We start from the raw sequence: 13,732 nt of genomic DNA, 5'->3' as shown, positions 1-13,732 counted from the left end.
AGACTGCCTCCAGTCAGAGCATGGTGCACCGGGAATGGGAAGAGGTTGAATTCTCTGGGAAAAGGGACTCAGATCCTCACCTAAATCAATTTTTTTTTATGTTCCCAGAGTTATTTGTTGACCCAGGGTGATTTCATCATTCACCTAAAACCTCCAAGCAGAGTCCAAGAAATTCCCATTTCCTGCTCAACTTAAACTGAGCCCCGTAACTCTCCCTTCATAACTTAAATTAAATAAATGACCCCAAATAAATGAGGAACTGAGTCTTCCCATTGGCTTTGCTGTCATTAAATCCTTCAGGCTTCATTTGTCCTGGGGGTGATTCCTGTCATGACCTGGGGCTTTGGTTCTCTGTTGGAGGAAGGAGCTGCTGGGACATCCTGCATTTCCCACTTGGATCCACACCTGGATTTCCAACCATTCTCACTCTGGATTCCCATCTGTCCTCACTCTAGATTCCCAACAATTCCCCCTCTGGATTTCCCACCATTCCCCACCCTGGATCCCCACCACCCCCACCCTGGATTTCCAACAATTCCCCCTCTGGATTCCCAACCCTTCTTCCTCTGGATTTCTAACCATCCCCACTCTGGTTTCCCAACCATCCCCACTCTGGTTTCCTAACAATTCCCCACTCTGGAGTCCCAACCATCTCTGCTCTGGATTTCCAACAATTCCCCACTGGATTCCCAACCATTCCCACTCTGGATTCCCAACCATTCCCACTCTGGATTCCCAACCATTCCCACTCTGGATTCCCAAATATCCCCACTGGATTCTCAACCACATCCCCACTCTTGTTTTCCAACCATTCCTCACCCTAGATTCACAACCATTTCCCACCATTCCCCACTCTGGATTTCCAACCATTCCCCACTCTGGGTTGGCCCAGAGATGGGATCCAAGAGGGGAATATGCCCCTAAGAGACCTCTGGGCTAACCTAGACAGCATTTCAGGTGTGGAATTTGCTTTATTCCTGATGATTCAGTCTTGGAAAAATAACCCAGAAATGGAAATCTCTCCAAATGGGAAAGCTGACATTGAGGAGACTTTGATTCCTGTTGTTTTTGTTCCACACAGGTCTTTCCCTGGTCTTTCTGCTCCACAACTCCTGGGGGGTGAGCAGACTCTCTCCAGGAAAAAAACTTAAGAAAATCTTGCCTGCGTCCCTCCAGGTCCAATTTTGGGGAAAAAGGAGACGATCCGGAAGAGGAAATCCTTCACTTTGTTGAAGTTGCTCTGGCCGATACTCGAGGATTCATCCACCAGGAACCCAACGTCTGCCTTGAGCTTCCCACAAACTGCAGAGGGAAGAGAGGAATTCCGTAAGCTGAGGGGTCCTAAAGCACCCTAAATCCTGGGGTTTTGCACATTCAGAGCACCAAAACAAACCCCAAACCTCTTGTGATGCCAATTTTTGGGAGAGCAGCAGCACCTTCACCCCTTAGGGTAGTGCTGAGGCCTTCACTGCCTTTATGGGGTTTGGGCCTTCCCTGGCATTGTCCGCTCTCGTTATTCTGGGAATTAAGACCTAAGTTAAGCTTTAGCTCAAAAAATTAAGTTTTAGCTCCTGCAATCAGAGAAGATCATGGTCACAGAGGTTTGGATCAGACAAGATCCTGGTCTCTGAGCTTTGGATCAAAGATGATCTCAAAGCTTTGGATCAGAGAAGATCTTGGTCTCTGGGCTTGGGATCAGAGAAGATCCTGGTCTCTGAGAGCTTGGGATCAGAGAAGATCCTGGTCTCTGAGAGCTTGGGATCAGAGAAGATCCTGGTCTCTGAGAGCTTGGCATCAGAGAAGATCCCAGTCTCTGAGCTTTGGACACCAGAGAAGATCTCTGAGCTTTGGACCAGAGAAGATCCTGGTCTCTGAGCTTTGACTGTTTCTACATCATTATCATCATCATCCTCCTCCCCACACTCACTTGGCCCAGGCAGGGTTGTCAGCGGTGCCGACACCGTGCTGGTCCAAACTGGGGGCTCTGGGAGCTTTGTACTGGTGGGCACTGGGAGAGGAGAGGTGCCCACGCTGCTGGGAGATCCTGATGGAGATTTCCTCACATCCAACGGTGCAGGAGCCGCTGGAGCAGTTGGTGGCTCCCTGGGAGCTCCTCCTGTAGGACCCAAACAGAAAAGGTGAATTTTAAACCTCTTTTAGCCTCTCCAGCAAAGAAAAAAAAAAAAAGGGTATAAACCCCAAAATTCAGCCTCAAGAGCAGTTTTCCCTGGAAAATCCAGGTCCCCACCCTTCAGACCTGTTTGTGCAAGGAGCGTTGTCTCTGGTCCCTCCAAGTCTCCAAACATTGGTTTTATGGAAAACAGATAAATTTCCTTGGAGCTCAGCCCTGTAACTCGATGGGATCGGGAAGCTGCTGGCAACAATTCCTGGGAAAGAGCAGGAGCTGTGGAAAACAGGAGGAACATGACTGGGAGCCAGGAAAACAGAGGAATTCCCATTTTGGTGGCGTCACTGTTGGCAAACAGGAATTTGGGGATGATTCCCAGGATTTGGAGAAGAGGCAAAAGCAAATAATTCACAAAGTGCAGTGGTTGGGTCCTAAACCAGATGAAATCAGGTTGATTTTGTGCATTGAAAATTTGGAATTTATGCAAAAATTGAGGGAATTTGGTGCTCAAGGCTGAGAGAGCAATTTCTATCCAGTGGTTCTTATGGATAGAAATAAGATTATTTTCTGGGAATGAATGGAAAGTTTAATGAAAAATAAAATCAAACTTGACTGAGAAATTTGGCTGCACACAATTCATAGTTTTGATTTAAAATAATGATGGGAAAAAAAGTGTGATAATAATGATTGCTATTTCCTGAGTGCTTTACTTTAGAAATAATAAATTTTGAATTTGACATTTTTCAAAGCAGAATTTGTAGCTTTTTTATCCTGAAATAACATTTTCCTTAAAAAAAAAAAAATCACCCAAAAAGCTCAGTTTGTATGTCAAGAATTAAAATCAGTGCAAATAATCTGTTCCACTGTCATCAACTCATGGAATTAAGGTTGGAAAAGATCTCCAAGGATCAAATCCAGTTTGCTGTTCTCAATTCCCCACAAAAATTTTTGGAATGAAGGTTTTCCTCCTTTAAATAAAATTGTAAAATCCCTCTTGAAATTTGACTTAAACTCTTGTGCTTCCCTCCCTGAATCAAAATAGTCATAATTGGTTTATTTAGTCTGATCCACAGGTGTAATGATCCCAAGTGGAATAGAAAGGGATCCAATTTTTTATGGGTCAGGCTGGGTGGAATCAGCCGGGAAAAGGGCATTAAATGAGCTTAAAAAGGAGCAAGAAAAATGTGTAATAAAATAATATTTATTTAGGGAAAAAAAAATCAAGTTGTATGAAGGAAAATTAATCAAGACAAAAAAATAAAGGGCCAAATTTTAAATCAAACAAAATTTAAATCCCAGTGTTGGCAGTTGGGATAATTAACCGGGAAAAATTGGAATTCCTCACTCAGGAGCATAGATTTTATCCTATGGAGGAGTGGGGTCAGGATTCACCTGCTGGTGATGGGAAATCAATGTTTATGAACCCATTGCAGCTGGATCGATGGAGGGAGGGCACAGGGGGACTGTCAGACATGGGATTATCCACTCCTGATTCCCTGGCAACTCCGAAATCAGGGATTTCTGCGTCCTTCCAGATCAATAGCACAGGAACAGCACAGCACAGGAAGGGGAACAGTTGCTTTGGATCACTAAAATCACTCCAGAGATCCCCAAAGGTTCCATTACCAAACCACTTTTCCATAATATTTATCCCCCCAAAAAAAAAATGCTGATGTCATGGGATGGTTCATCCTGAGTGACACAACCTGCAAGTTATGGAGCTGCCAATCCTGAAATATCCTTGGAATTAAAAAAAAAATATATAAAAAATTAGTGCTCCTGGTAGCTCCAAAAGCACTGCAGGGATTACAGGGAATTCCACTGGATTTGGTTTCTTTATTGACTTTGGACATGAACTCATCTTAGAAAAAAGTTTGTGGTTGAAGCCACAGGGACAACTTCAAATTCAGAGAGGATTTTAGTCCATTCCAGGACAAAAAATCATGGAGTCAGTGCTTTAAAAGGGCAAATCCTGAAAAGCCAAATCAGTTGGGAAAAGGAATGGTGAGGAATGATTAAGGAATTGTTAAAAGCCTTTCACAGCAGAGCAGAGATTTGAAACAGATAAAAATGAGGTTTTATGGATGACAAAAATCCACCTTTTTTTTGGTGGATTTGATGGACAGGAAGGGACACAGATAATGCCAAAATTCCTCTTTCCTGAGGAAAAAGGAAATTCCTTTTCCCCACCCCTCCTTTTTTTCCTCCCCCCGAGGATTTTGGAGTGGCCAAATGGGACATTTTGTGAGCCTCCTCCAGCTCCCATTTTCCCTCTTTTTTCAGCCAAATGGGGAAGCCGAGATGAAGGAAGCCATGGAAACCTCCAGGGTTGTCCTGCTGAGCAGGGTCCAGAGGAGCTCGGGAGATGGATCAGGGTTTCCTTCCTGCCCCAAACGTTACCTGAGGACAATCCCCACATCAGCAAATACAGGGATGCTCCGGGGACGGAATTCCAGGACAACGAAACGCTGGAATCCGTGGCCTCCTGCACGGTGAATTCCATCACTTTGGGCAAATCCACTGTTGGAAAAGCAAGGGACAAAGCTTAGGGGCTGGAGACGGCTTTGGGGGCATTTCTGCCTCCCAGATTCCGTGATTCTGGTGGGAGGAAGGAGATCCTTCAGCACTTCAGGGGTTTTCCAAGCAGCTGAATCAGACCAGCTTCTCATTTGGTGGGAATTGGGGGAAATTTTGCCAGATCTTCAGTCTGGACTTTAAACTGACTGAAACTTGAGGTTTTGGGATGGGTAATGAAGTTTTTCTGGTGATTTATTTTTCCCAGATGCTCCCTGAAATTCCAGTGTTGGCTCCACATCCCTGATTTTCTCCTCGGTTTGATCTCAAACCTGCCCGTTTTGGCACAACTCATGAGGGGTGTTGGCCTTTACCTGCTGGAAAAGGTCAAGGTATTGCATAAAGAGGGAATTCCAAGATAACGTGCCACAAAAATGGAAATTATTGGCAGGGGAAGACAGGGAAATACCAATATTCCTTGATAATAAGGAGAAAGGATCAATGTCTGTTTTTTTTTGTGGGATCTGAGAAGAAACGAGGTCGGGTTGGATGGGGTTTGGAGCAACCTACAGAAGGTGTTGGAAGTGGAGGATCTTCAAGGCCCCTTCCAACCCAAAACATTCTGGAATTCCAGGAATGAGGTGTGCATCAACCAAAACTGGTTGATATTTCTTTTTCTTTCGCTCCCCTATGGAGATGCTCTTATCCCAGCCCATGAATCCCATACTCACAGGTTTTGGCCGTGAGCACCATGGGGTGTCCCTCCTGCCCCTTTCCCACTGCAGACACGGAGATGGTGTAGGTGGTGTTGTCCTTCAGTCTGGGAATCGTGAAGGAAACGGCCTCTGCTGGGACCAGCTGGGAGGATTCCGAGTCACCTGAGAGGAGACACGCCCAAAAAACCCGTGGTGTCCACAGAAAGGGAAGTGTGAGAGCCATGGTTACAGCAGCTTCACACACACCTGGCAGGGTCTGGCCAGGGAGGAGAGTTAGGGACTCATTCTGCCCACGGGGAAACTGAGGCACAGACACATTTTATGAAAAATCCTTTTGGGGGGATCTTTTCTCCTGAGAAGCTGAGAGGCCTCAGGAACAAAATGTAACCAGTGGTTATCTGCTGCTGTGGAATGCAACAGGTGCATCTGTGGTTGTTTTTAATTAATGGCCAATCACAGTCCAGCTGTCCCGGACTCTCTGGTCAGTCACAGGATTTTGTTATCATTCCATTCCTTTCTATTCCTTTCAAGCCTTCTGATGAAATCATTTCTTCTATTCTTTTAGTGTAGTTTTAATATATCATTTTCTTTTAATATAATATATAAAATAAAATAATAAATCAGCCTTCTGAAACACAGAGTCAGATTCTTGTTTCTTCCCTCATCCTGGCACCCCTGTGAACACCACCACAGAAACTGAGGCACAGGCAGAGGAGAGATCTGGTCACAAATGTGGAAAGGAACTAATTCTTGGAATTCCCAAGTCCTAACTATATTTATATCCTTGGTTAGAGCCTAAAGCTTAGCTCAGGGCTGGTTTAGAGGAGTTCAGCCTGTCCCTGTAGCCATTGAAGCCCCCAGCCTACCCCAACCACCCGTGGAAAAAGGAATTTCCTGAGCCAAACTCCCCATTTTTGTGGGTTCCTTGTGCTCCCTGACCAAGGATTGGGATTCTTACCATTGGATGGCTCCCAGGATATCTTGTAGTGACTTATCCCAGGAAGCCTTTTCCAGGCCAGCTTCAAAGTGCTGACACCAGTGTCGGTAACCCGCAGGTCCTGGATGGTTGGGATGGGGTTGGAATCTCCAGAAGGAGCTGGAAAAATGAACCAGGATAAGATTTCAGCTCAGTCTCGGAGCGGCACCATGCCTTCAAGCTGTGGTGGAGGAGAAAAATTTGGGCATTCATTCAATGTCTACTTTCCGAACATTATCCAGGATGTCAGGCTGAAATTCCTAATGGATCCATGGAATCCAAGCTGAGGAACCTCATCCACATCTCTCACCACCCACACCAAACTGGTGACACGCAGAGGGACACGAAAAGAACTCCAGGAGAGGGTGGATCATCCAGACACATCTTCAAATTCCCCGAAAAACTCATTGAGATGGACTCAGGAGAAGAAGACACGGAAAGGAGCCAGAATCCCGTGTTGGAAGAGGCAGAGCCACAACCTGTCGCCCTGATTTTTTAAGATTTTCCAAGCCTTCTGATGTTTACATTCTTGTCACAAACTTTCTCACACACTTTCTGCAAATAACCTATTCTTTTGCATTCTTTTATGGAGGAGGAGAAATTTGATGGGCTGTTGGTTTGTCCAGTGTCATTGGAGAGGTGGCACTGTCACCCTCCAATCCACTGCCACTTTTAGAAATCCGTAAATGCTGGAGTCAGGAAATAAACTTCCCTTTTCTTCACCTTGCTTGTGTTGTTTCACGTCCTATAGTGACAACAATCCAAGGAATTCCCAAAACCTCAGGAGTGCAGGCTGGTGAGTGACCCTGGCTGGTGCCTGCGGAGATGCTCCTGCATCATTCCCAAGGTGCTTCTGGATAAAAAACTCTGGGAATTGCGTTGATAAATCCAGGATTGTCCAACATGCCAGAAGAATGTGTCCACTCCCTCCCCTGGGAACAGCCAGGGATTGTTGCCACCAAGCAATGAGGGCTGCTCGTGCCTCCACCATCCACAGGATATCCTGAGCTGGACCCACCAGGACCGTGGAGTCCAGCTCTTAAGTGGATGAACACGAGGATTGAACCCAAAACTTTGGTGTTTTTATCACCAGGCTCTGACCAACTGGGCCAATCCCATGCCCAAGACCAGCCCAAGCTTTGCTTCCCAAACTGAAGGAGGGTTTTGCTGTTGCCATGATATTTTATGAAAAAATCCTTTTGCTAGGATCTTATTCTCCTGAGAAGCTGAGAGGCTTCAGGAACAAAATGTAACCAATGGTTATCTGCTGCTGTGGAATGCAACAGGTGCATCTGGGATTGGGCTCATGGGGTTGTTTCTAATTAATGGCCAATCACAGTGAGCTGGCTCAGACTCTCTGGTCAGTCACAAGATTTTATTATCATTCCATTCCTTTCCTTTCAAGCCTTGTGATGAAATCCTTTCTTCTATTCTTTTAGTGTAGTTTTAATATATAATTTTCTTTTAATATATATAATAAAATAATAAATCAGCCTTCTGAAACATGGACTCAAGATTCTCAGCTCTTCCCTCGTCCTGGGACCCATGTGAACACGACCACATTTGGTGACCCCGAGTGATGAAAAATTCCCCATTTTCCCAGCAGGACTCACCTGTGAGGTGAGTTAGGATCACCTCGGGCCCCTCAGTCCTGCTGAACACAGCCCGGACGCTGACCCTGTACAGGGTGTTGGGCACCAGCTGCTCAATCCGATGGGCCAGCACTCGGCTGCCCAGGTACCGAGTCCTGGCAACCTGTTTTCCTGGAAAAAATGGGGATATTTCAGAGCCTGGAGCTCTCTTCCTTCCTCCAAAGGAAATTGCTGCACTGCCCAGAGCTCTGGGGATTATCTCCACAAATAAAACCAGGAAAACAAAGAGGGGGAAGGACCCCCAACAGGACCAAGTTTCCCAGCTGCGGGATCTCTTTCCTACCCCTCAAGGTGGGGTCAGGAATTTGGGAAGGTGCCTGGAATGTCCTTTCCCTGCTCACCTTTTCCTGCTCCCACAGGGCTCCAGCTGAGTTTGAATTTGGTGGCAGCGGCTGTGGCACTCCAGGCCAAGGACAGGCTGGTGCTGGTGTGGGACGTCACCTTGAAGTTGGAGACTGATCCCAGAGGAGCTGCAGGACAGGGACAACATCAGGAGCGCCCTGATTCCCGCCCAAGGGCTCATCATTAATGAGTCAAAATTATATCCAAGAGTTTTTTGATATAATCGAGTTCTTTGCTTATCCTTGGTGTCTCCTCATCCTCACCTGGAGAGATGTCACTCCCTGAGGTCATCAAGGAGCACGTTCTGCCCTAGATCCAGTGGGACCAAGGCCAGGCCTGGCCAGGCCAGGATGATGGGAAACACATCAGGAGTGCCTTGATTCCTGTCCAAAAGCTCATCATCAATGAGTCAAAATTGTATAAAAGAGTTAAAAATGGCCTCTTTGCTTATCCTTGGTGTCTCCTCATCCTCACCTGGAGAGACACCACTTTTTACTCCCTGAGGTCATCCAGGAGCATGTTCTACCTTAGATCCAGTGGGACCAAGGCCAGGACAGGCCGGGGTAATGGGGACAACATCAGGAATGCCTTGATTCCTGCACAAAGGCTCATCATCAATGAGTCAAGATTATATTGAAGGGTTAATGAGTCAAAATTGTATAAAAGAGTTAAAAATGGCCTCTTTGCTCTCAGCTGGAGAGACGCCACTCCCTGAGGTCATCAAGGAGCACGTTCTGCCTTAGATCCAGTGGGACCAAGGCCAGGCCAGGCCAGGGTGATGGGGACAATATCAGGAGTGTCCTGATTCCTGCCCAAAGGCTCATCATTAATGAGTCAAAATTATATCAAAGGGTTAATGAGTCAAAATTATGCCAAAGGGTTAAAAAGGGTGTCTTTGTTTGTCCTTGGTGTCTCCTCATCCTCACCTGGAGAAACACCACTTTTTACTCCCTGAGGTCATCAAGGAGCATGTTCTACTCTAGATCCAGTGGGACCAAGGCCAGGCCAGGCCGGGGTGATGGGGACAACATCAGGAGTGTCCTGATTCCTGCACAAAGGCTCATCACTGACATGTTAATTAGTAAAAATGGTATAGATGGGTTAAAAATGGCCTCTTTGTTTATCCTTGGTGTCTCCTCATCCTCACCTGGAGAAACACCGCTCCTTGAGGTGATAAAGGAGCACGTTCTGCCTTAGATCCAGTGGGACTGAGGCCAGGCCAGGCGGTTCAGGGATCCATGGAGTCAGTTCAGGAGATCCATATCCCAGTTCCCCAGGTGAAACACCCGCCCAGAGCTCTCCTGGCTGTGGAATATTCCCTGTTCTCTTCCCCACAAGGGTCAGATCACTTTCTCCACGTGGTATTTCAGGGTTTCCAGGCACCTGCTGCCACTTCGGAACCTTTTCCAAGAATTCCCCCTCTGCTTTTGGATCAGCAGCGCTGCCCCTTCCCTGCTCCCAGGGCAGCCCAGAGGTTTGAGAGACAGGGACAAGGTTTGTCCATCACCTTTCCCTATTTGACACAAAGGGTTTGCACCTGCTGCCTCTTGTCCAGGGAATCTGATCTCCCGGAAGGATTCCTTTGGAATTATGGAATTCTTTAGGAAGGGGACAGCCCTTATCACCAAGCACAAAGGACTGCGCTAGGATGTCCCACCCTCTTCATCTTCCTATGGCTTCCTACAGCAGATTTTACCCAGATTTCCTATTTTTCAGATTTTTTTCGGATGGATCCTAACAATTTTGAGGACTCAATATTGGTGTGAAATTTGGGATATTTGGAAGATCAGTGAGTTCAGACTGGGCACTTCACCACTGGGGAGAGACTTTGGACAAGGGAGAGTGGCTTTAAACTGAAACAGGGCAGGTGGAGGTTGGATTTTGGGAAGGAATTCCTGCCTGTGAGGGTGGGGAAGCTCTGGCACAGATTTCCCAGAGAAGCTGTGGCTGCTCCATCCCTGCAAGCGTCCAAGGCCAGTTTGGATGGGCAACCTGGGATAGCGGAAAATGTTGGAACAAGATGGGCTTCCAACCCTTCCAACTCTTCCAAACTTTCCAACTCTTCTAACCCTTCCAAACCTTCCAACTTTTCCAACCCTTCCAAACTTTCCAACTCTTCAAACCCTTCCAACACTTCCAAATTTTCCAAACCTTTCAACCCTTCCAATACTTCCAACCCTTCCAACCCTTCCCACTCTTACAACCCTTCTAAACTTTCCAACTTTTCCAACCCTTCCAACCTCCCAACTTTTCCAACCCTTCCAAACATTCCAAACCTTTCCAACCCTTCCAACTTTTCCAACCCTCCCAAACTTTCCAACCCTTCCTAGCCTTTCAAACTCTTCCAACTTTTCCAACCCTTCAAACTTTTCCAATCCTTCCAAACATTTCAAACCTTCCAACTTTTCCAAACTCTTCCAAACATTCCAACCCTTTCAACTCTTCCAACTTTTCCAAACTCTTCCAAACATTCCAACCCTTCCAACTCTTCCAGCCCTTCCAACTTCTTCCAAACCTTCCCACTTCTCCGACCCTTCTAAACTTTCCAACGCCAACCAATCTGGGACCTTACAAACCCGAAGCTCTTCCCAAGCCCGGAGCACGGGGACAGCCCCGGTCAGGGACACACGAGGTCGAACCAGGTACTCAGAGGTTACGTCCTGTAGCAGCTCCTCCATCCTGCCCCTGCACTCACCTGTCCTGGCCGAGGTGGTGACGCCGGGGCCCTCCCCAGGGCCGAAGAGCACGGACAGGGAAATGACGTACTCGGTGCCGGGGGCCAGGCCGCGGAGCTGCTGGGACGCCACCGACCTGCCCAGGGACAGGTGCCGGGGACGGTCCTTGCCAAAGAACTCTTCGGGAGAGAAAAGAGTGGAGAAAGAGGCTGAGGAGCAGCTCCGTGGCATCCTGGGAAATCCACCGCGTTCCCTCGGCCGGAGGACACAAGTTCTGAGACAATCCAGGAGGAATTTCCTCACAGAGGACACAAGTTCCAGGACAAGTCAGCAGGCATTTCCTCATGGAGGATACCTGCTCCAGGATAATTCAGCAGGAATTTCCTCATGGAGGATACCTGCTCCAGGATAATTCAGCAGGAATTTCCTCATGGAGGACCCCTGCTCCAGGACAATTCAGCAGGAATTTCCTCATGGAGAACACCTGCTCCAGGACAATTCAGCAGGAATTTTCTTATGAAGGACACCTGCTCCGGGACAATTCAGGAGGAATTTCCTCATGGAGGACACCTGCTCCAGGACAATTCAGGAGCAATTTCCTCAGGGAGGACCCCTGCTCCAGGACAATTCAGGAGCAATTTCCTCATGGAAAGGGTGGTCAGGCATTGGAAGGGGCTGCCCAGGGAGGTTTGGAGGGCCCATCCCTGAAGGTGTCCAAGGAACACCTGGATGTGGCACTTCCATCACAAGGTTGGGATTGGGCACAGGTTGGACCTGGAGGTCTTTTCCAGCCTCAGTGCTGCTGGGATTCCATGCGTCCACCAGGGCAAGGGAGAGTTTTCCTGTGGTTATTTATTTTGGAATTTTAACACCTGAACAATCCAAACCAGTTGAGAGGGACTGAATCCAAACCATCTCACATCCGGAGAGCACAGGAATCTGGGAATGCTCCCTGTCTCCTTCCTGGGCTCTCACACTGTGTGGGGCTGGGGCCAGGTTGGTTCCTTGTAGGAAAGACATTCTGTGCTGTTCTTGTGAGCCAGCAAAGGCTTCCTGATGATAAGGAAAGCCCCTTATCTCTCCTGGGGAAGACACCAGGGTTGTCACCATGGAGATGTGATGGAGGAGGGAAAGTTAAGAGATACAGACTCCAGCTGGCTCACAGAATGACACAGCTCCCTGATCACCCACTGAGAACTTTGTTTCCTTCCTATAACCAATGGGCAGTAAATGTGTCTGTTAAGTGAATGTAAACATCCTGACAAAGTATAAAAGCAACACGTTGCTGTAATAAATCTCTCTTGTGTCACAGACATCTTTTATGAAAAATCCTTTCCTTAGGATTTTTCTTCCTGAGAAGCTGAGAGCCCTCAGGAACAAAATGTAACCAATGGTTATCTGCTGCTGTGGAATGCAACAGGTGCATCTGGGATTGGGCTCATGGGGTTGTTTCTAATTAATGGCCAATCACAGCCCAGCTGGCTCGGACAGAGAGCCAAGCCACAAACCTTTGTTATCATTCCTTCCTATTCTATTCTTAGCCAGCTTTCTGATGAAACCTTTTCTTCTATTCTTTTAGTATAGTTTTAATGTAATATATATCATAAAATAATAAATCAGCCTTCTGAAACATGGAGTCAGATCCTCGTCTCTTCCCCAGTCCGAAAACCCCTGTGAACAGGGTCACACTCTTGCACCCTTCTGAGGGAGCCGTGGCACTTTGTGCTGTGTCGTGCTCTATAACGACATCACCTTGGGGCCAGGAATTCAGCTCACACTCTGGAATTGCGGGAGAGGCTGCTTGGAGCACTTCATGAGCTGGACCCGCCCCACTCCCAGCACTCCTGAGGTTCTCCCGTTCCAGGGAAAGCAGAGGTGGATCTCACCTGGTGTTGGGCCCCAGGCCAGCCGGTACCCGGTGGCTCCCATGACTGAATCCCAGGACACCAGGAGGCTGTTGATGGAAATCTCGCTCACTTTCAGCATCTGGACAGTGCTGGATGCCACTGCAGGAGAGAGGAGATGCCCGGCTCCATCGAGGTCCCAACAGCTCCGAAGACGTCCCCAAACCCAACGATGCAGAGAAGTGACCGAAGTGACACCAGCTCTGTGCCAGCACCCCCCATGTCTGCATGGGCTGAGTGCCACCCCTGCTGCAGGACACTCACCCGTGGTGGCTTTGCCAGTCACCATCGGTCCCTCGATGTCCCCAAAGATGGGGTTGATGGTCACTGTGTGCTCCATGCCCGGCTCCAGCCCCTGGATCATGTAGTAGCTGTAGGAGCTGCCCAGGGTCACGTCCTGGATGCTGCCCTCTGTGAAGGGAACGGTGTCCCCTGGCTCAGACACTGTCCCCTGGCTCAATCCCTGTCCCCTGTCCCAGCTCCTGTCCCCTGTCCCAATCCCTGTCCCCTGGCTCAGCCCCTGACCTCCCCTGTCCCAGCCCCTATCCCCACTCGTATCCCTTGCTCAGTCCCTGTCCTCCCCTGTCCCAGCTCCTGTCCTCCCCTGGCTCAGTCCCTGTCCTCCCCTGTCCCCACTCGTGTCCCCTGGCTCAGCCCCTGTCCCAGCCCCTGTCCTCTCCTTCCTCAGCTCCTGTCCCCTGTCCCCACTCGTGTCCCCTGGCCCAGCCCACCCCATCGGTACCACCCCGGGTGGGTGCAGGTGGAAATAACCCACATCCACTGGGAAGAGCTCAAGGATCACCGAGGCAACTCAGGATTTGCCAA

The 13,732-nt window shown here is 48.3% G+C and overlaps 1 protein-coding gene across 3 annotated transcripts in view; it reads right to left on the bottom strand.

Moving 5' to 3' along the window:
- LOC129119670 (uncharacterized) overlaps positions 1–13,732 on the bottom strand; it is a 110,202-nt gene that overhangs the window by 67,661 nt on the left and 28,809 nt on the right. For all 3 annotated transcript variants that reach the window (XM_077179287.1, XM_077179286.1, XM_077179288.1), the window contains exons 14-24: positions 13,172–13,318; positions 12,890–13,009; positions 11,024–11,182; positions 8,328–8,456; positions 7,948–8,097; positions 6,317–6,454; positions 5,374–5,520; positions 4,529–4,648; positions 2,258–2,404; positions 1,928–2,116; positions 1,163–1,302 (exon numbers count right to left, since the gene is read on the bottom strand). In XM_077179287.1, the coding sequence (XP_077035402.1) occupies positions 1,163–1,302; positions 1,928–2,116; positions 2,258–2,404; positions 4,529–4,648; positions 5,374–5,520; positions 6,317–6,454; positions 7,948–8,097; positions 8,328–8,456; positions 11,024–11,182; positions 12,890–13,009; positions 13,172–13,318 (1,586 nt within the window). The remainder of the gene's footprint in view (positions 1–1,162; positions 1,303–1,927; positions 2,117–2,257; positions 2,405–4,528; positions 4,649–5,373; positions 5,521–6,316; positions 6,455–7,947; positions 8,098–8,327; positions 8,457–11,023; positions 11,183–12,889; positions 13,010–13,171; positions 13,319–13,732) is intronic.

This window comes from Agelaius phoeniceus, chromosome 5 (assembly GCF_051311805.1).
Source record: "Agelaius phoeniceus isolate bAgePho1 chromosome 5, bAgePho1.hap1, whole genome shotgun sequence".
In the NCBI taxonomy this organism is placed as follows: domain Eukaryota; kingdom Metazoa; phylum Chordata; class Aves; order Passeriformes; family Icteridae; genus Agelaius; species Agelaius phoeniceus.
The sequence above is the reverse complement of the archived record's forward strand: the minus strand, read 5'-3'. Positions and strand labels throughout refer to the sequence as shown.